This window comes from Thermobia domestica, chromosome 16 (genome assembly GCF_964235325.1).
Source record: "Thermobia domestica chromosome 16, izTheDome1.hap1.1, whole genome shotgun sequence".
In the NCBI taxonomy this organism is placed as follows: Eukaryota; Metazoa; Arthropoda; class Insecta; order Zygentoma; family Lepismatidae; genus Thermobia; species Thermobia domestica.
In genome coordinates, this window is record NC_137469.1 from 122,080,181 (window position 1) to 122,102,384 (window position 22,204).

The 22,204-nt window shown below is 35.9% G+C and overlaps 1 protein-coding gene across 2 annotated transcripts in view; it reads left to right on the plus strand.

The window, feature by feature from the left end:
- Positions 1-1,141: 1,141 nt before the first annotated feature.
- LOC145673385 (structural maintenance of chromosomes protein 6-like) overlaps positions 1,142-22,204 on the plus strand; it is a 169,577-nt gene continuing 148,514 nt past the window's right edge. Inside the window, exons 1-2 of one of the 2 annotated variants that reach the window (XM_081743036.1) lie at positions 1,142-1,261; positions 15,749-15,990. In XM_081743036.1, coding sequence (XP_081599162.1) covers positions 15,805-15,990 — 186 coding nt within the window. In that variant the 5' untranslated portion in view covers positions 1,142-1,261; positions 15,749-15,804. Of the gene's footprint in view, positions 1,262-1,342; positions 1,398-15,748; positions 15,991-22,204 lie in introns of those variants that run through there. The other variant, XM_081743035.1, reaches the window with a different exon arrangement.

Below are 22,204 nucleotides of genomic sequence, written 5' to 3' on the forward strand. Positions count from 1 at the left end.
CGGCGTATTTTGGTACATTTTCACAAAGTAAGATTGTTTATGTACATACTTACATTTTCAAAACAGTTCGTTGGAGTCTTATATTAGTTTAGATAGCAATTTAGTTCGATATCTTGTGGAGTGTGAATCCTTCGTAGGTTGTTCTCGTTGTTCATAATATCCATAGTGATTTCCACCAGAAATTTCAATTTTCTTTTTTTTTCATAAAAAAATAGATGGATTTGCCTTCTGCAGGCAGGCAGGCTTTATATTCAGTTGATAGATTTACGTATTCATTTTGTAATCAGTTCTTAATTTTGAGAAGTTATTAAGTCACATTTGTGCTCATCGTTCAATGTATTTCAAATGATCTGCTTCTATGTGTTACATAATAACAGCATTTTTGTACTAAGAACTACGGATGTAAAGTTAACTCAAGCAATCCAGAGGCGGGTCTTGAGGAAGGCTAAATTGCAAATGTTTAAATTTTATCGCTAAGCCAGGGGGGCTATGACGCAAACTGCGTCATTGAAATATTTGGAGGGGGGTAAAATCTATATAAGTATGTTTGAGGGGGTGTAAAAATTAATCGAAAAGATTTTTTTTTCATGGAAGAACACCTACGGATAGACAATTGAGGGGGGGAACCACTGGCTAAGCTAATTGAAGAATACACAATAGGCCTTATGCAGAGTCGTTCTGAAGCATGATTACTGTCATACTAAAGAGTTCGACTAACATATCTTTCTTGCAGTAGTCAATTCTTTAGTATGGCTCTAATCATACGTCAAAACGACTCTGCATAAAGCCTCTAGTACTTATTCTTGTATATATTATATTGAATTAGCGCATAGGTTTTTTTTTTCTTAGCTTGTAGCAATAAAATTATAATTGTTACCAGTGTGACTTCGTTCGACAGTCCCGCCACTGAATTATTCGACCGAATCGTTTCTACCCCCCCTCCCCCCGGATACGGGAAATTTTACGGATACTAGGGAGCAGAAATAGTATCTAGCCATTATAGTTTGATAAAGTTAATTCAGATTGTCTTCCTCTCTGTCTGTCTGTCTCTCTCTCTCTCTCTCTCTCTCTCTCTCTCTCTCTATATATATATATATATATATATATATATATATATATATATATATATATATATGGTAACATTTAGTGATTTTTAGTAATCTTCCACTCTCTAATCTAGCACTAAATGTTGTTTGTTCGTTGGCAACCCTGATCCACGGAAGAAAAGAATTTTTAGCGGGAATCCGGTTGTAACCAAAAGGTAATATTATTTTTATTAACAATTATATCCTGTCTATTTTGTTGTCTATTACTAATAAGCATATTACTAGATCATTAGTATTTGCTATGTACAAATATGAAATTCCCAATCAGTTTTACCACTGTTCTCAATAACTGTAGGTATTTGTTAAGTAATCTTTCAACATATTTACAATATTAATAGACCTGTTAATGGACATGCATATGAGCAAAATCAACTTTTTTACTTGATAGCCAAGACCCACTTGTGACATTATTGAAGGAATTTTCGGTAATAGTATACATGAGAACGCCGTGATCTGCGTTTCTTCTGTGTTCTATTACCACTTCTATATGAAATACCATAAATTTTCTACGTAGTGCAATAGTAAGAAGTATCCATGTGCACAAGATATGCGATATGCGTTAAATCTCCCCCCCCACACACACATAGTCATAGATAAAGTACAAGGGCACTACACATGCAGATATAAAGTACAGGTACGTTCTTTTTTATTTTCGTATCAGTCGATAAGTAAATCAAAGTCGCTTTGTTATCCCCTTGGTAAGTTCGTAGATACTCAATGAATAATCGCTTAAAGTATGAGCGTCCAGCTCCTTCGGGAACTGACGCGGCTTTACGTATACTATATCTGAATTTTCTTCCACTTATCCCTCGTGGCTAAGCAGTAAGCGTACGCGCCTTCGGCGTAGGAGACCCGGGTTCGCCGTTTATGGAAGGACGAGAAACGCCATACGGTAATACTTAAGAATAGCTACTTCTCATCTCCCGTGCACGAGGATATGCGATGTGTTTTCAAATCCCCGACAGGCATACCCCCCACACATAGTCATACACTAAGTACAAGGGCACATTATTATTCTTCCCATACGATATAAAAAACAACAGATATTCCTAGAAAAACACCCTAGAAAAAGTACAAGCAAGGGCGGGGCAAAGTTGTGGTTTCCAAGGGGAGGCAAATATAAGCGAGGTTTCAAATATAGTTTCAAATTTTGCTGGGCTTTCGATATTCCCAAGTACGATTTTCTCTTAGGGGGCGAGCGCCCCACCTTGTCCCCCCTGACGGGTGCCCTTGAGTACAAGGGCAACTACGTCAATGTAGGGAGACCTATGTACAACTTCCATTCGCCGACAGTATTCAGAAAAAAATGGCACCTCCGCGAAGAACGAACCTGTGAGAACTCAATCTGTTACCTACTTTTTAACATCCTAGATAGTCAATGAATAATTCCTAAAAGTATGGCGGGTTTATATTGTGTTTGAGTTTTATCGACTGTACAAAAATAAGGAGTGTCAGTTGTTGAAATTCTGTGAAATGCATGGTCTACTAAACAGGCTAACAATTTATTGTGTGTAGGAAAGAATTAAAAGTACAGGAAAGAAGTAAAACATCTAACCATACTTATTCTAAGCTATCCTAGTTTTGAACGTTTTGGTACTTTTTTGGATGGCATATAGCATCTCCCCAAAGCTGTGAAACACATAAGCCATGCATTTTATTATGCACAAAGTATTTTTCAACTATCCTTTGTTATGCGTATATTCACCGCCGCTGACGCGCCTGCTTCCTACGGACGCACCTCCTCGCTACTGCTCGGGTCCCTTTGCTGCAGTCGTGCTTTTTAGTGGCCACGTAACCCATGTCGGTTAGTGTTTTATGCACTAGTTTTGGCAAGTCTACTTTGGCCATTACATTCAATTGAATCGTTCAATAAACCGGTTCATCGGAACAGTTCGTTAAATATCACCAGGAATCAGTTCCTTAGGAATCGAATCGCTTAGATATCACGGTGGTTCCAACTGTAATGATTCTACTATTATTTATAACATTTCATGTTTCAAGTATTAATACATTTGGATCTAAGCGAAATTCGTGTCGTATCAGTTCTAAATGTAAGAAAACTTGAAATACATTATGTATTAAATAATAGATAAAACTACAGCAAGAACATCCCCTTAAAATGTAAAACTTATAATTAACGTACACTTCAAATAAAACGGCGGGAAACGAAGCCAAATAAATATTTTACAACTATGGTAGAAATTATTAAAACTAAATACCTGATATTTCAATGTTGGGTGTACAATTCCGCAGCATGTGTCATTAATATGTTGCCCAATGCTGTAACCAGAACTAAATTTCCTATTTCATAAATAATATCCAAACTGCAACATCATCCCTTGTGACCCACGCGTCCAGCTCAAACTCCTCTTCAAGTGTCACCAAAGATTCTAAATAGTTCGCGTATATGCTCCACTGAAAAGATCTACGAATTTATAAGAATGGTTCACAGTCAAATGCTTCCACTGACTACTACACAACGACGAGTAAACCTTCCAGCAAACCAATCCGTGCTTAAAACAGAGCCAAATGAACATTAATAAATAAGATTCCTATACCTCGTAACTGCAGGTACAAATATGTAACAAAGTAAAAGATTCTCAGATTAACATGCAAACTACACTTTTAACCGATTACGTCGAACTCGATAGCTTTTGCTCTTTTTAACGGAACACTGCAACTCCTCTTTAAGGGGCAATAATTTCACAGTAAAACAAAATTTATAAGCATCAACATCAATATCGCAAACTATAAAAAGGTTTGGTTTCGTATCACATTTTATTTAATATATATATGTAAGAGTAAGTGCTCGTAAAATCGTGATGGATACACATTTGTAGGGTATCACGTTTCACTCCCATATATTATTCGTATTATATTCAGATCTGAATTCTCCATTCATTACTCAAAGGGACTATACTACAAAAGCAACTTTTGTTTTTTTGTATAAATTTATGGATGTTTCTTGTGTGATTTTTTAATAGTTTATTATTACGCAATCCACCCTATCCACTACCCAAGCTATTTGATTTTGTATCACACACATATCGAAGTGGAAACAAAGACATTGCTTTGCTGGTTTGGTCATAACAACCTTTGATTGCTTGTTTGAGCAAGTGGCTTTTCGCGGACGAGCAGAATTCTGAAAGAACATGGTTTTAAATGATCAAGGCTATAAAAACCAAAACTACTGTAATCGTTCAATTGAATATCTTCTAGCACGAGCAAGTTTAAAGACAAACCACTAAAACAGAAGGTAAGAATATACGTAATCACATATTAGTCTATAAAATAGATTAAGGGGGAAGCGAGGTCCCCTAACACCTTCCTAAGAAGTATACAGAATGGTAATATTATGAGTATTACATGGCAACTCGATCACGATTATCGGTTCACATTTTATGTGTTCAGGGGATGTGATAATTGAGCGGTCTAAGACGAACTACGTACTATAATAATTTAGATCTAGAGAAGAATACATTTCATACAAGGAGTAAATAGCCTTCCGAATTTCTACTTTACTCTTCAGTTCATCAGCAAAGAACTTATTTGAAGAGATGTCTGAGTATAAAGTTATACTATGTGATTTAATATGTCTCCGAAAGCACACAGTCGTAATCTAAAATATATTTGTTTTTCTTATAATTCTTTTCCTTTACCGTTCGGTATTTTATTCCATGGTTACTCGAACTTTTTTCAAGTGAGGACCTCTTTTTGATTAGTTACAATGTTGTACGGACTCCAGTACTCTTGCTCCATTCAAAAGCAAATTTATCTTTTTCCTCTTCATCTTTTAAGCACATGAAAACATGTACTTATATTTTGGAATTGGTTTTGATAAATATTTCCTTAATTTTATATTGATATTAATAGAACACAATACATATTAGTTTATCATTTATTGAAGGTCAAGAATATTTTATACAGTATATTATTAATATTACTAGCGTGAATTACCCGCTTCGCTTTGTTAAAATAAGAAAAATTAGAAGTATATTCCTTTAGTCACTTTTTACTATTAGGCCCTACAGAAGCGCTCTCTGATGTCGGTCATTCTCGATCATTTTTATATATTTTCTCCTTTCTTAAGTTGCAGGGCTGAACTTGGATTTAAACGGCATCGGAAGTATCAGTGTTCATCTCAGCGACCACGAAAACTATGAATTCAATACTAATATCGGTCATTTTCGATCGTTTATATATATGATGAAATGATAGAAACAGTTCCAGACCCAAAGCTCATCTGTGTTGAAAATTTAATCGAGATCGGTCGTGTGGTTCAAGAGTTATTAAGTCACAAATGTAGTCACTTTCTTTTTTGGGGCCAGTGTAGCTCAGTGGTAGAGCGTTCACCTCTGGTGCATGGCGTACTTCGCGCCAAGTGTGCGTTGTGGTGGATAAACATTGTGTGCGTGAGTTTTCTCGGGGTTTTCCCGTTTCCTTCCATTTTCTTCATGCCACCGTTTCATTCATTTCTCATCTTTACCGTTTCTTTTAGCCTAACCGGCATAACCATGGGACGTAAAACTTCATTTCATTATATATATATATATATATATATATATATATATATATATATATATACACATACTCTTTCCCTCCCCTACGTTGTACCGTCAAAGTACCGAACCCCATCTATGTTGAAAATTTGATCGAGATCGGTCGGGCGATTCAAAAAAGTATGAAGTCACAAACATAATCACTTTCGTTTATATATACGAGGGCCATTCGGAAAGTAATTAAAAAAGAAACCGATTGGTTAAAAAAGAAACACACATACATTTGGAAAACTACTTCTTTGCTCTATTTTTCAATATAGTTTCGATAAATATTCAAACACTTATATCTCTGCACTAGCTTAGAAATTCCACCAGCATAGAAATCTCCCGCCTATGACGTCATCTTTCAGCTCATCCTCATTACCAAAGCTCTGAGATCCTGGAAATTTGTGGAAATTCATCAGAAACTTCCGAGATTGTGAAATTTTCATGAACTTTTCTATCAATTTTCTGAACAAGTTCATCGGTAACCACTGATGGTTTGGCCACTCCTCTCTTCGTCATGAATGTTTGTTCGTCCACTTTTAATGAACGAACCCATTCATGAACAACTTCTTTACTCATCACAATTGGTCCATACACGGCACAAAGTTCTCGATGAATGGCTGCAGGGTGACCCACAATTATATTGCTATTTTCATTTCACTATTATTCTGTCATTAACAATGTTACATGGTTGCTGTCAATTCTATTATGTACTATGTTTCTTGCCTTTTCATTCAACGTAGGCACCAGCATTAGTAGCACATCGTTGCAGCCGGGGCCAACGTTTCTCACATCGGAGCAGGGCGTTTGGGAGCAGAATTTTAGGCGCGCCGTTTGGGCGCAAAGCAGTCCACAATGAGCTGTTTCTGTGTGGTTGTTCGTTCTTTACTGGTCATTGAGAACTTTGTCATACTGTCATACAGATTCCATATCCTTATTGGAAATAATGCTGTTCTTATGCCATCCAATCGTATCGTTCCTTTACGTTAGATATATCATAAAGGCAGGGCTCATAGCGACTCACTTTTTTTTTTAACTAAATGTTACTTTTTTTCAAGTTGGTCACTAAAAGTTACTTTTTTTTTCAAATATGTCACTAAAAGTTACTTTTTTGGGAGGTAAAGTGACTTTTTCGTGTGATTTATGTTTTGAATTGTCAGTTTTGTAAGAAAAATATAAAAATAAATGGAAAAAGGCAGAAACTTGTTACCCATTACTCTTCTGAAAGCTTCAGCACTTGCCGCTTCATGTGAAACAGTCAACTTTATTTTTACTTCAGCTTCTATTCTTTCTAAAGCAAAGTAGATGGTTGGTGGATGCTTAAGCTCTCAGGGTGGGGTTGAGAACCCTTCTGTGTCTATTCTTTCTTCTATCATAATAGTCTCTTAGTTTTCTTTCGTAATAATTAACGCTCCGCTCAACGTTGTGTGTGTGTGGTTCATCATGTTCGCCTTGTGTTACGCTTCTTGTATGTTCTTCTTAAGAGTAGGTGATGAATTTGAATATTTCATGGCTCTGAGAAGTCTCAATGGTAAGTTTAAATATAATGTCTGGAATGAAGAAATTCGGAAATAGGCCAGAACTGGTTCCACTTACTCAGAAGCTTCTTGCATCTGCTAAGTCTGCTTACCGTAACTACAAAGCATACTTCGAAAACCTAAGAAAGGAGGAAGCTCAAAAAGAAGAAGTAAAGATGAAACAAAACAACAGAGAGAGAGGTGATGGAGAAATTGGCAAAGGAAAAAAGGGGCATGATGAGATTTTAGTCACTTTTTCGTGTGCTTTTATTCACTTTTCAACTATTTACAAGAGACCAGACCACTGTAAAGGACAAAAATTTGTTGTGAGGTGTCAGGCTGCCTACAGTAAATTTTGTTTGGCCTATTCTTCATATTTCAATGTGTAGCTAGTGCCTAAGGGGTAATTTTCAGTCGTACGTTTATCACGTGTTGGGTAATTTTCCATCTAGTAAACAAATAGGAATGTTGTCAATAAGTGGCAGGTTGTTTTCACCCAACTTGACGCGTATAAGCGGTTTACACCAGAAGAAAAAGGAAAACAGGCTTCGAAATCGCGGTTTACCTAATATGCGTTTTATGGCTTCTGACTCTTATAAGTGGTCCGCCCGTTTAAGGGTTAATACAATAGAGTATCAACTGTCCGGCCTAATAAGCAGATCATATAACAAAAAAACATTCAATGAATACTTACTTCCTGAACGACCCATGGCATTGAAAACACCATTTTTATTTCAAAACCAGCTATTATTCTTTTGACTTCTTGGTTCGGGCCAGTACTTAATAAACACTTACGTTTTGTACCACGCATTTTAATAATTTATTATCAAAATTAAAATATGTACAGTATTGTACAGAATTTAAGATAAATTTAATAATGTCTGACTCAAAAAATCACTTACACAGTGCAGTATGAATATATAGTCACATCGTTAGAATACTTAAACATTAACGAAAAACGTACGTCTTTTTATACAAATGACATGTCTTATTTTATTAAAAGGAAATATTCTTTTAAAACTAAGCCGCATAGTACGGAGACCGAAGAGTCAGTAATGTGCTAAGGTTTCTTCCCATTTCTTTTCAGCTGTAGAGACAAGTTGTGCATGATATGCAGAAACTTCGCTATATTTAAGATGTTATTTTTAGATTTGCAAAATTATTTGTGGAAGTTTTACGAAATTTCCAGTGCTTATTTTTATAATTTAATACCTAAACATCCGGGCTGTAGTTATGAAATACATTATAACATATTTGGATAAAAGAATTTGCTCCCAAACGGTCGCGTCCAAATATCTGCGCCCAAATGTCATGGACCCCCTCACAGACCATTGCAACATGTCGTTTGGTGACATGACTGCAAGTTTTCAGTTGTAGCTCCGGGACTGTTGTTACTAGGGGCCCAGTAATGGCAGTTATGACGATTTATGAACCCAGCCACATGGAACACTGCTTCGTCTGACCACAGAATGTTACTCAGGATATCTAGTTGTTCTTCCTTCCATTGTTATAAGGGTTCAGCATACTCCATTCTAACATGACACTCTTCCGGTGACATGACTGGAGAAAATTTGGTTTCCACGGTCTCCAGTCGATCTCTTTCATTAGCCGTTGGACCGAACCATACGATGAACCAGATTCCCTATGATATTGTCTCAGGGACTTTGCGCAAACACCGCAGCAGCGTTGGCTGTAGCCTCTTCAGTGACAACTGTCTTTGGGGTCCCAGCATCCTTTTGATGAGTAACCGAGCCCGTACGCAACAAATTTGCATGCTGTCTCTTTATTATTTTCATGTCCAGAGTCGCGTGTCACCGCCTTCTCCCATCTCCACCATCTTTGCACCATTACGGCGACTGCCATACTTCCATCCTCGCTGCAATAACGTAACAATTACATAATGACACCTAATGGCATAGAATAGAGCATAATATAATGATAGATTTATTTATTTACATCGTTTGAGATAAAATAGCAGTAAAATAAAAAAAAATCAAGACCCTTTAAAGTATTCAAATCCACCAGTATACCCGTGACAATGTTAATAAACACACACACACACACACACATATATATATATATATATATATATATATATATATATATATATATATATATATATATATATATATATATATATATATATATATACAGTGAAACTCACACCTCTATAATACGGTCAGATTTTTTGTCCTGGCAAAAATATGTTTTCTTACGGACGCGGACAGTCCTTTCTCCCCCCAAATGTTTCAATAACCTTTTGATAACGGAGAGAAATGATTCTCGGTTCTGCTATATATTACAGTAGAGAGAAAAGTCTTTTCCCCACAAGTGTATCTATTTGGGGAAACATCAAACAGAACAGCTTCAAGCTGAACGTGATATTATTCTTTTCTGTTCAGAATAAACTGCTTTCTGGTGGAAATCCTAGAAAATCTTCAATAAGCAATAACATTCATGCAGGGTCAGTCGTATGGCCAAGAATTCTATGCGAAAGATCTTCCCTTCCCTAACAAATTTATTTCTTTTCCCTCTGGGCCTTCCATCTTTCTCGATATTTCATAGATAACAAAACAAATATTGTTTGTTTTACAATAACGATTTCAACGAGCAATGTTTCCTTTCTTAATTTTTTGGAAAAGCAACATTTCTCTTTTACTTACGATACTGGAACCAGTGTGGGTTGGAGTTTCCCGCTTCCTTTTTCCCTTTCTCCAAGAGGATATTCTTTTTGAGATTTGGGCTGGGTCAATAAACATATGCACTTCCAATAACTTGCCTTTACATCCATTCTGCCAACGAAGATACCTCGCCAGTAGACCTACACAAACACACACACATGTTTCTTCCGCAACCGTACTGAGGATTCTCAGAGAATGCTTGCTAATGAGTTTTAGTTGAGTTAAGTTGATTTTGAATTAATCGCCCCTTTCAACAGCGAGGCTATATGAGACGGGACCTACTAATTAACGTGGAATCCGAACCACATGAGCTCCCGCCAGGAATCGAACCCGGGTCTCCCACGCCAAAAGCCTAATGAGTTTTATTATTCTTGTAGAAAAACAGCATGCCTTTTTCGCTATACAAAAGAGTTTAGCCAGGTAGTTGGTTCCTAATTCATCTTCTGAGAAGGTTCTGAGAATTTGAAATGAAAAACGCTTTCCCTCCCGCTCAGCAATATTATTATTTAACAGAAATGAATTTCTCCTTCATCCCTCCCAGCTATTCAAATACGTACTAAATAGAGTACTTTCATATTGAATTTTAGTATTCATATTATAGTATTCATGTTCAGAACTTTTATATATATATAATGTACGGCTTCCATTTTGTAAAATGGGAAATTAGAGAAAGCTTAAGGATACCGACAAACTATGAAAAGTTATCCCTTTACCTTCCCATTGACTGATGATAGCAGGAGCCAAACTATCGACACTTACAGCTGATGATGTACATCCCATTATATCATATCATGACTGCCTTGCACAGATTGTCTGTAATCCACCTAATATATCATGTTACTTTGGTGACTGTGAAACCTGCCCTGGTACAGAGAGGTTAATAATAAGTATTCAAAACCATATGGAGGAACATAATGTAGACAGTATAACATACCGTCAATGGGTAGCTACAGACCGATCCACTCTATGCACAATCCAAGAATCACCAGAAGATTTCTGCCCAAAATTCAGTGAGAAATTACAGATTCTTTTGTGCCACTCATTTATCACAAAGCAACAAACAGAATTCTTGATAGGCCTCAAAGACAATCTTCATGTGGGTGAATTCATTGCTCTTTGTGACTTCAGTGAAAATTATTCATTTGTTGTGCAAGATTCTGTGCAAGGCTACCATTGGAACAATTCCCAGGCAACCATACATCCATTCGTCGCATACTATAAATCAAACCCTTAAGTTTTCAATAGTGTCAAAGATTTTCTACTTCTCTGACGGGGCTGCAGCACAATACAAAAATAAGAAAAATTTCATTAACCTGTGTTCGCACGAAGACGACTTTGGAATTAAAGCTGAGTGGCACTTTTTCGCCACTGCACATGGTAAAAGTGCCTGTGATGGATTGGGTGGAACATTAAAACGACTTGCAGCCAAAGCTAGTCTTCAGAATCCGTGTGATGGCCAAATAATGACTCCAAAGCAACTTTATAACTGGGCTACTACAGCTATGCCGAGCGTCACTTTTTGTTACGTCTCTTCAGAAGAACACGCTGCAGAAGAATCGCTGCTTACCTCAAGATACAACAGTGCCTCTACAATAGCTGGAACTCAGAAACTACGTGCTTTCCTACCACTTACTGTAAATACTTTACATGCGAAGAAATTCTCAAACAGTGGTGAATACCGAACTTACTGTGTGAAAAAGTTAAGAGCACATCTATCCATAGAAGCAATAAAAGGTTTTGTTACATGTGCTTATGACGGCAAATGGTGGTTAGGATGTGTACTGTCTGTAGACGAAGTTGAGCAGGAAGTTACTGTGAAGTTCTTACATCCTGCAGGGCCTAATCCATCTTTCACATATCCCCGCAAGGAAGACATTTTAACACTTCCTACTTCGTGTGTACTAGCTGCAGTTCATCCGCTAACAGCCACTGGACGCACATATGTGCTTAACAAAGCAGACTCTCAAAAATCAACTACTATGCTAGAGAAGCAATTTTAGTGCAGGCATTTCGTCCTCAGGTATGTAGACAATTTTTTCACTGGCTATTTCTACGTTAAAGTACACTTAGTCCCGTGAATAACGAACAATGCAATTATAAACAAATGATTAATTACCACTAGTATTAAGGTTCTTCGAAAAGTACACCTTGCGATAAAGCTGTGCAATTTTCATAGCAATTCGTTAGTCTGATTTGTTATCATCCCCTTTTGATTTTCTGGCCAAGCTCTTGTCCGATTCCCCCTCCTTCCCAACTATTAGCCCGGAATCCCCGAGGTATGTTCGAACACTTATAAAGTTCTAATAACAGAAAATAGTCCATTAAATTCGTTTTTAATAATAGTTTTCTACATTTTTGAACTTTTAAGAGGAGATTTCACCCTTACCTCTTCGTCTGATTAACTTCCCAAACGAACTTGTCTTGTCCTTTGAACGAATAAACAATCTGTGACACTTTCATTCGAATCGATTCACGCGTTCGAAAGTTATCACGAGACAGACGGACAGACAACACAAATCGACTAACCTCCGTTTCGTTCGGTCAATAAGTGATCTTTACTTAAGAATACATGCATTATCATTCCATGCATATCCCATTATGGAATTCTCTACATGTCATCTCCAATAACAAGCAATTATTCTGTAAAAGCTACTCCGTCATTCTTCGTGTCATTCAAGGTAAAATTTTCAGTTTTACAGAAAGGATCAAGTGTTACATATCAAATAATAGGTCTATCTACAAGCTTAACAATGACATCGGGATTAAGTTTCTATAATAATTAGGGCAAAAGTTACAAGCATTTATAATCAGCAATGTGACTAAATTTTCGGCAAAAGGTCAAAATTACTGTCAGTGACTTTCACTTAAAAGTTCATAACTCAGCATCCCATGGCTGTTCCACTCTGAAACTTTCCAAATGTCATCACCAATAATAAGCTATTATTCTGTAAAAGTTTCACGAAAATCGATATCCACGTCTTTTTTGCTATTCAAGGTCAAAGATCAAGGTCAAATTTTCAATTTTACGGGAAAGGTCAAGTGTGGCATATCAAACGAAAGGTCTGTCTATTAGCTTTAAAATTATACCCAAATGAAGTCTCTATCTTAATTAGGACCAAAGTTGCAAGCTCTTTTAATAATCAATCAGACCCATTTTTTTTTTACAAAAAGTCAAACTTTGAGATGCTGTAATTCCAGAACTGTAAGAGTCAGGAAGGAAATATTTCATTTCTGGTCGTTTTTCATCAAACCCTACTAACACACCAAATTTCATCAAAATCTGAAATGGTGACCAAAATAGCTGTGTTGATCTAACATGGAATGTCCTAGTACGGACTTTGAAGATTTCAAAAACTTTCAGGCATTATATGAACATTGCATCCATGCAAGAAAGATAACAGTGAACACGCATTTATATCAAAAATGGTTCATATTCAAGTGCGGAAAAAGAATATCCTCGGAAACCTTACTTCAAGAAAAGGTTCACGGAACAAATATGCGACAATCCGTATGGCCAGATGAAGTTTGTTAGTTATGTAATAAATTGGATCTTGTAAGTCACAAAATACAGATCTCTCGATCTCATGTTATTGAAATAGATTGAAATAGATTCCAAAAGTTTGGCATTAGTATTTCACAAGAATATTCCTGTCACATGCAGCTAGCGTGAGTTTTAACAACTGGGAGATATATTTGCATTTTATTTCAAATTACACTGATTTTTCAGTATCTTGACAAGTTTCAGTTTGGCTGATGGTATTATTCGAGCTGTTCTCAAGTATACTCAGTAAGTATGTAATAATATTTAACACAAATAAAAGTTTGTGGTTAAGTACCTTAAGTAATTTCACACTCTTACTAGTAAAACTGTTGTTTATTAAATCAGATATAATCTTTACGACAAATATAACAAAATTTGTACTTTTAAAAGCATGTACTACTGTGTAATACTTAATGAAGTTTAAAAATATTTCAACAAATTCTTATTAAAAAACAGTTTTTCGCTTTTTCTGTAAAATTGATTTGGTGTCTACCACTTCCAGAGTATCTACTGATACTGAAGTGCTGGAAATTTGTATCGATATTGAAAATACTGAAATCGTTGTGTGAGACCGTTCAAGATGGCAGCCCCTTAATCTGGGTTTAGGTGGTAATAGGACTAACTGGCCAACCATTGTAAAGCTAGCTAGTTCAGAAAGAAAATGGATCGTGTTTATATGTTATGTTTCAACTTAATGTTATTTGCAGTTTGTATTTATTTAATATTAGTAGTATCAAGATAGTAGCATATATAAATGTATACGCATGAACATTAAACATGTTCTTTGATATTTGTAATTAATCGGCCTTCTACTTAAAGTGTTCCTGTACCAGATGTAATACGAATGTTAAAAAAGGCTTTCTTTTTTAAGATCTAACTAACTAACTCTATGGCCTATGGAACCCGGAGGTTCAATGCCGCGTTCACAAAAGCTCTCCACTGACTTCTATCCTTAGCTAATTGGATCCAGTTCCTACTTTGTATTCCTATCTCTGCGAGATCCATCTTAACATTGTCCTCCCATCTGCACCTAGGTCTTCCTAATGGTCGTTTTTCGATTGGTCTTCCAGTCAAGACTTTGAAAGCGTTTCTACTTTCTTCCATTCTAGCTACATGACCCGCCCACCTAAGGCTCCTAGACTTGACGACCCTAACAATGTTGGGTAAACCATATAAATTATGTAGTTCCTCGTTATGAAGTTTCCGCCATTCCCCATTCGCGTTCCTCTTGGGTCCGAATATTCGTCTCAGGATCTTGTTCTCAAATACTTTGTCTATGTTCTTCCTTCAGAGTAAGTGACCATGTTTCGCAGCCATACAGAACAACAGGCATAATTATCGTTTTGTATATTTTAAGCTTGAAATTCCTCGACAGAATTCGCGACGACAAGAGATTTTGAACCGAATAGTAACACGAATTCCCTGCTTTTAGTCGACATTTAATTTCTTCGTGAATATGATGTTTCTCTGTTAATATTGATCCTAGATATTTGAAACTATCCACTTTATCAAAAGTATTATTTAATATTTTAACGCATCCATAATTTGCAGTATTCCGGTCCCGACGCACTTCCATGTAGTTTTCTCTGCATTTACTTCTAAAACCATGTCCCTGCAGGCGTTTAATAAGATCTCTGCATTTCTTTCTATTGTTCTCCTATCATCCCCTATTAAATTTACATCATCAGCATATGCCATAACCTGGTGAATACCGTTCAACTCTAGGCCCTGGTTGCTATCTTTGATTTTCCTTATAGCGTATTCCAGAACGAAGTTAAATAATAATGGCGACAACGCATCTTCTTGTTTCAGGCCAGTTTCGACGTGAAAGCTCGTGGACAAAAAATTTCCTACCCGTACTTTACTTCCCGTATTCATTTAAACATATCTTAATTAATCTAATTAGTTTTCTTGGTATTCCAAGTTCTGTAAGAACGTTGTATAATGTTTCTCTCCTAACCGAGTCGTACGCCTTTCTAAAGTCAATAAATAGTTGATGTACCGGGGTATTGTATTCCCACTTTTTTTCGAGTATTTGGCGCATGGTAAATATTTGGTCGATAGTTGATCGATTTCGTCTAAATCCGCACTGATAATCTCCAATAATTTCATCTGCGTATGGGGTCAGTCTTGCTAACAGAATATTTGAAAGGATTTTATAGGATGTTGACAGAAGAGAAATGCCTCGATAATTATTACAGTCAGTTTTGTCGCCCTTCTTGTGAATTGGACTTTTTTAAGATCATCGTAGTATATTAAATTCTAGTAGGACACTGGAAATGCTCAACTTGCTGGTTACCTACTTTTAAAGAACATTAGTATACACTTTTTAAAGGTAGATTTATTGTTGTCTTTGCAGTGTTGGCGAAGTTCGCTAAAGCTGGCATATTTATTAAAAGCAATCTAGGACCCAACATGGGTCCACCCAAAAGGAAGACTATTTCCGATAATGACAGCGATGACGAGTCTACACAATCACAGCGAAAGCGAAGTGCTAGACCACGTGATTCAGGCTTTAGTGAATCGTTTGTGTCACATGATGAAGATTCTGATGGTGCAGACGTGGAAGTCGAAACCAGTCATGGTAGCAGGAAAGACTTGGTAAGTATTGTTCGCTGGTTTTAACTGCATGTGTAATATGTATTAGGTATTCTCAAAGATGTTCCTAGAATACGCTTGTTTAAAGATAAATAATAAAACAGAAGTATAATAATACATTCTGGCCAATTCTGAATTTTATAAAAGTAGTTTCTTTTGCCAGCCACACACTATTTCGTAAACCTAATCATGCATGAATATATTAATTCATTGTTTTATTCATCCATTTCGTACATTATCGGTCAGAGACCGTACATAGGGCTTGTCAAATGATATAAAGATATTTGAATCAGGGTTGGCAAAAACCATGGTTTTTATTAAAAAAACCAAAAAAACCGTTTTTTTTGGTTTAAACCAGGTTTTTTTGGTTTAAACCAGGTTTTTTTGGTTTAAACCAGGTTTTTATGGTTTAAATAATTTGCTCTATATATTCATATCATATGGACAGAAATAAGTTTGTTTTGCCTTGATGTTATTATGCAACAACCGGGTTATGCTGGAAGGGGTCACATAAGCTTAAAGCGGAATAAAAACCGCTTCTCGAGTTACATCCGAGAGAAATTGTCCTCCATTTGAACTCGGAACCAGGACTAATTGGCCACAAATGCGATACGTCTGCCGACTTACTTACGAAGGAATCCTGATGAAAATACGTTGTACTGATCTTTACATGTTTCTTAATATAACTGTCAAGAGTCATTTCAGAAGGACAAAAAGATAAACAGTTGCACAAGTGAAACAATTACACAGAATTACATATGAACAATTTCAAAGTACTACGGAGTACAGAAGAACTAATTTAGTTCAAGTTAGTTAACAACGACTTTTATTGGTCCAAATTAAAGAAATACACCGACTTAATCTGCATATCAATAAGAAAAGTGAATAAAGATACGAATTATTTGAGTCCACTTTGGCTCAGACTCATTTATACATAAATAGATACCAAAGATACTTATTTAACTAAATGCCTCTCGTGGGGTCTGTATGACCCCCCCCCCACACACACACACAAAAGTACGGCATCTACGATGTACGTATTTTATCAATAGTAAACATTGAAACGAAACAATATTTAGAAATTTTCTTCGATTGCAATTACATAGCAATAATAACAACTACAAAAAATCACAAAATAAACATTTATAAACTTATTAAAAAAAGTTGCTTTTGTAGTATAATCTTTTTGAGTAATGAATGGGGAATTTAGGTCTGAATATAATACGAATAATATACAGGAGGGAAACGTGATAACCCACAAATGTGTGTTCATCAAGATTTTACAAACACTTACACTTTTACGAACATTTTGTTGTTTTTTGGTTTAAACCAGTTGTTTTTTTTGAAAAAAACAGCTGGTTTAAACCTTGGTTTAAACCATGGTTTAAACCATGGTTTAAACCACCTTGGTTTAAACCAGCCAACCCTGATTTGAATAGTATTGATATTACATTAATTTACAAACTATCACCCAAGTATTCGTTAATGTCATAATACATTTTGTTACATAAAAAATTCAACAGTTCATTTTTGAATTTCAGTATGCTTTTGATATCCTTCAAATAAGTCGGGAGCTTATCATACAGCTTAGCAGACATGGGAAGGACACTTCTTTTGGTGCACGCATAGTTTTAGTATGATGTGAATATGTTATTCTTTTGTCGTGTGTTGTATGAATGTACAACTGTTGTATGAATGACGCGTCTCTTTATTTAGAAGTTTTTTGAAAATATCTCCGTTTTCTGTATATGTTCGAAATTTCGGAAGGTTTCCCCAGCAGGAAAAGTTAATAACAAACCAGTTTTTAATATTTGTGTTAAATATTAGCTTAAAATAAATAAATTAGAAGCAAAAAACATTAAATCGACCGAAATTACGAGAATTACCAACTCTGCTAAAGTGGAAAATTTTCAAGAACGCGAGGGAATTCTGCAGTTCAACACGAAGTGGCGACATCTATGTCATTTGAGAGAAATGTGGATTAAATCTAGAAACGGAACTTTTAACGAAACATTTCTAATATGTCTTATTACGTGCATTATCTGCAAACTCCAAATATATGAATCTATGCCAAGTATTAACGTATAGATAAAGCAAATAGTGGAAATTGCCTATGGAAAAGGACGAATTGGTACCACGATCGTACTGAAAAATCGTCTTTACCGTAGAACAGGTTCAGTTTACGTAAGGTTCAGTTCACGTTCAGTCTGTATGCCGGAGGTAGTTTGTTCGAATCCCATAGAAGTGCAATTATCATTTTTGTTACTATGGTTATTTTATTTATTTTTTTATGTGGGAAGGAATGAAACTGTAACATATGTGTAAAACTCATGACGATAGTTTATTTATATCACCGTTAAAGAAATAGCAAAATTTCCGAAAGGAACTTACTTAGGAAACATCAGATCCTCCTTATACTTAGCCATAGCCCATTCTGAAAAATTGTATCTGGCGTTCTGGGGGAAAGTTCTATGGGACTATTAGAAAAATATATATTCCCGTTTCCACGCTGATGGTAGAATTTCTGAAACAGTTATTGAATTACGTTCGAAGCATAGGCGTAAATAGCTCCCCCGCAACCCTCTGGCGTGTTGACCGCACAAGCTGCAAGGCCAAAAAATATATAGAAAGTATACAGGAGCGGACCAGGCCAAATTTTCACCCGGGTAAAGTGACTTTTTGGCGCCCTCCCCCCTAGTACTAGCCTATATTTTACGTTTTATCGTAGTGTTTTTATTTTAAACCCATTTTTCAAAAAGACATTTATTACCTAGGAAAACTTTACAAAGAATATGGCCCGCTATAAACAATACTAACTCCGCCCCCCCCCGCTTGGTCTAGTGGCTAGGACGCCTGCCTTCTGTGGTCCCGAGTCCAATTCCCGGTGGGTTACTGTTGAACGATAGAAGTGCTTCGGATTTCACTATAATCAGTATCCACATCTCAAGCAAAAAAAAAACAAACAGTACTTACTCCCCCTCCATTCTTTATTCTACGTGCCATCTCTTCATTTGTCGATACAGCCCCCTTAGTATTATGAAACTCTCTTCTGCCATGGTGAAATGAAAAAAGATTATGTAATTTCCGCTACTTTACAAGAATATAAACCAAAAATGTCAGTAGAAAACATTATAAAATTTACTTTCTGAGGCTCGTTTTGGTGCCCCTCTGACTCTGGTGCCCCGGGCAGTCGCCCGGGTTGCACGGCCCTTGGTACGCCCCTGAAAGTACGGACGCATAACTAAGGGGTGCGGAGGAGAGGTTAACCTTCATGTTATGCCACTGGTTTGACGTATTTGAAATGTTTAGTAACTGATCGGTTAGTGAAATAATTTCGACGGTTACTGATATTTAAAGTTTAGCTAAGACAAAGTTACCTAACCAAAAACATTTCATATCGCGATGTAACAACTTGATTTTTCCTCACATAAAAAAGAGAAAAACAATGGTAATAAAAACCCTTACTCGTACTGTGCTCGAACTAACAACCTAATTCGTACAGACTAGTTGCTCTGACCAACTGAGTTTCGATTTCTTACGCGAAAGAAGTCTGTTATATTACGAGGCATGCTTTTCATTATGATCGTGCTGTTAATTTATTCTTTCGATAGGTAGTTTCCACTGTTTGCTTTATCTATATAAATAAATATATAGATTCATATAGTAAGAGTCTTTGGATAATGTGTGTATTAATTTCACGACAAATATACTTGCTTAAATGTATTGTATGCCCTGATTGTCTGTTCCTATGGTAGTTGGAAAACAAATACATCAAAACTGTTCGAAGTAATACGAACACGGCTTAAGAACAGAGACAGAACTGAGTTATCACTCGATTGACCTTGAGGGCAAATCACCAAAGGGTAGCTATAAACGTAAGTTCAGCATGCATTTCTGTGGATTTCTGTTCAGTATTGTTATGTGCCAATCACGTTTGTTCTTACTAGTAATATTTTACAAACCTAACCTTTCGATAGAGCGCAATGGCAGAGAACCAAAGGGAAGGAATTCTTGCCCTTGTTAACGTGGGGTACCACCATGTGCAATATAGATGTCGCGTCTCCTTGAAGTGATATTTTATCGAAAATAACTCGTTTTCCTTTTTATATATTCGAAGTTTTTGAGAATTTCAAAATGAGAAAACGTTACTGACAAACAAAGACACATTTGGGGGTGGGTCCAGGGGGTACGGACCCCGTGTGAAGTCCCAACTTTTCTGTAAATTTAGCATAATTTTAGTGGTTATTTTTAAAAATTTTATTATAATTTATCCTAATATTGAAGTCGGACCCCCCAAACAGCTTTGGACCGCTCCCGAAATAAATTCCTGCATACGTGCCTGCTGAGAAATATATTTTCAATATATTCGTTAAATAATAAAGTAAAATAAATAAATAAGGAGCAAAAAGCTTCAACACGGGCTAACTTTTGTTCACTGCCAATATTGATAGAAAGGATATTAATAGCAAAAACTCCTAGTCAATGTTGAACCTTGGAACTTCACCCCGAACAGCAAGCCTATTATTGAGAACTACATATGAAACATTTTATCAAAACTTACCCAGCCTTTATCTGGCATGAAATTATTATATACATCAAACTGCACTCTCTTAAAATGTGTATCTAAACATTGCTCTACGTATCTACGAAGCAATGAAAATTTTTATCGAAATATGTGAGCAGGAAACTCTTAACAGCCAGCCATTTTATTTAAATCGTAATAAACCCTGTAACCTTGCGTTGACGTGAAGACAAAGCTTGGTCCAATGGTAAAGTGTTGGAAGAATGAAAACTCAATGTTCGTAAGGTTGAATCTATCTACTCACCACAACATTTTATTCTTACGTGTAACGATGAAATAAGAAAGAAAAAATGTGTAACCGTTAAGACAAAACTTCAACCAAGTCTGAATAGAACAATACTAAAATAGTAACACAATGACGTCAACCAAGAAAACAGGCTGATAAACGTAATGCAGTCTAGACTTCTGAATGCTTTTACTTCCTGAAAACTTTCGTCTCTTCGTTGGTATGCAGTTTGTCATGGTAAAACCTTTCAATTGGAAGTGAAATGACTTTTTACACAAACTAAAATAATTTTAAATCAATAAATGTCTATGTGTAAAAATAAGTGTATCTTATCTGTAGTTCTGAGTTTCTTTCACTTTGAAGCGACAAATGAGAGAGGAAAGTATGATGATCGAAAAACAAATCAAATTTAAGATTTCAACGAATTTACACGTATTACGGCCTCTAATACCGAAAAAGTTATTTTTCGATACACATCTATTCGTCCGTCCGTTCGCTACACTTTTCTGTGCACTCGCCTAGATGCCATACCGTTCTACTTATCTGCACCAGATTTTAGTTTAAGATTTTCACCTAGGTAGTATTTCCTATAGTTTCTTTTTTTTTTATTTCCCTCCTACTCCCAAAACAAGGGTAGTTTCCTGTACGATGAAAATAGAAAAAAGAGATTTTCTCATAACTGGCTCTAACGATCTTGTTTTCTTTCTTTTTTTTATAAATCAATATTTAATTAACAATCCTATTTTATGGTATAAGGAATTTATCTGAGAAAAATCTACCAGGCGCAGTTTATACTTAGAGGTGAGTTTTTTCTCAGTGATTTTCCCAAAATGGACTCAAGCGTTTTCGTTCATATTTCAGTAATAAACTGATAATATGGCATGAGTCATTTGATCCGAAAAATGTACAAGGGGTAATTTATTCTGAGCTTTTTTTCAACGATTTTCCCAAACACGACCTAGGAGATTTTGTTTATATTTCATAAATAAATATTTCATTAATAACCTAACAATATAACATGACTCGTTTGTCCTAAAAAAAAAAAAAAATGCGAGGGGTAGTTTATTCTTGGTCTAGTGTGTTGTCTGGGCGATTTTCTCATAAACGACTCAAAAGAGTTTATTCATATTTCAAAAATAAATATTTCGTTAATAACCTAACAATATGGCAAAACTCGTTTGTCCTGAAAAAAATACGCGAGAGGTAGTTTACTCTTGATAATTCATAAGTAAGTATTTCATTAATAACCCTATATTTTAGTATGTCATTTTTATGAAAAACAATTGCGACGGATAGTTTATTTTTGGGGTTCAAGGTTCTCCCGGCAATTTTCTCGAACGACAGGCGATTTTGTTCAAATTTCGCAAATAAATATTTCATTAATAACCAAAAGTGTATCTTAACTCATT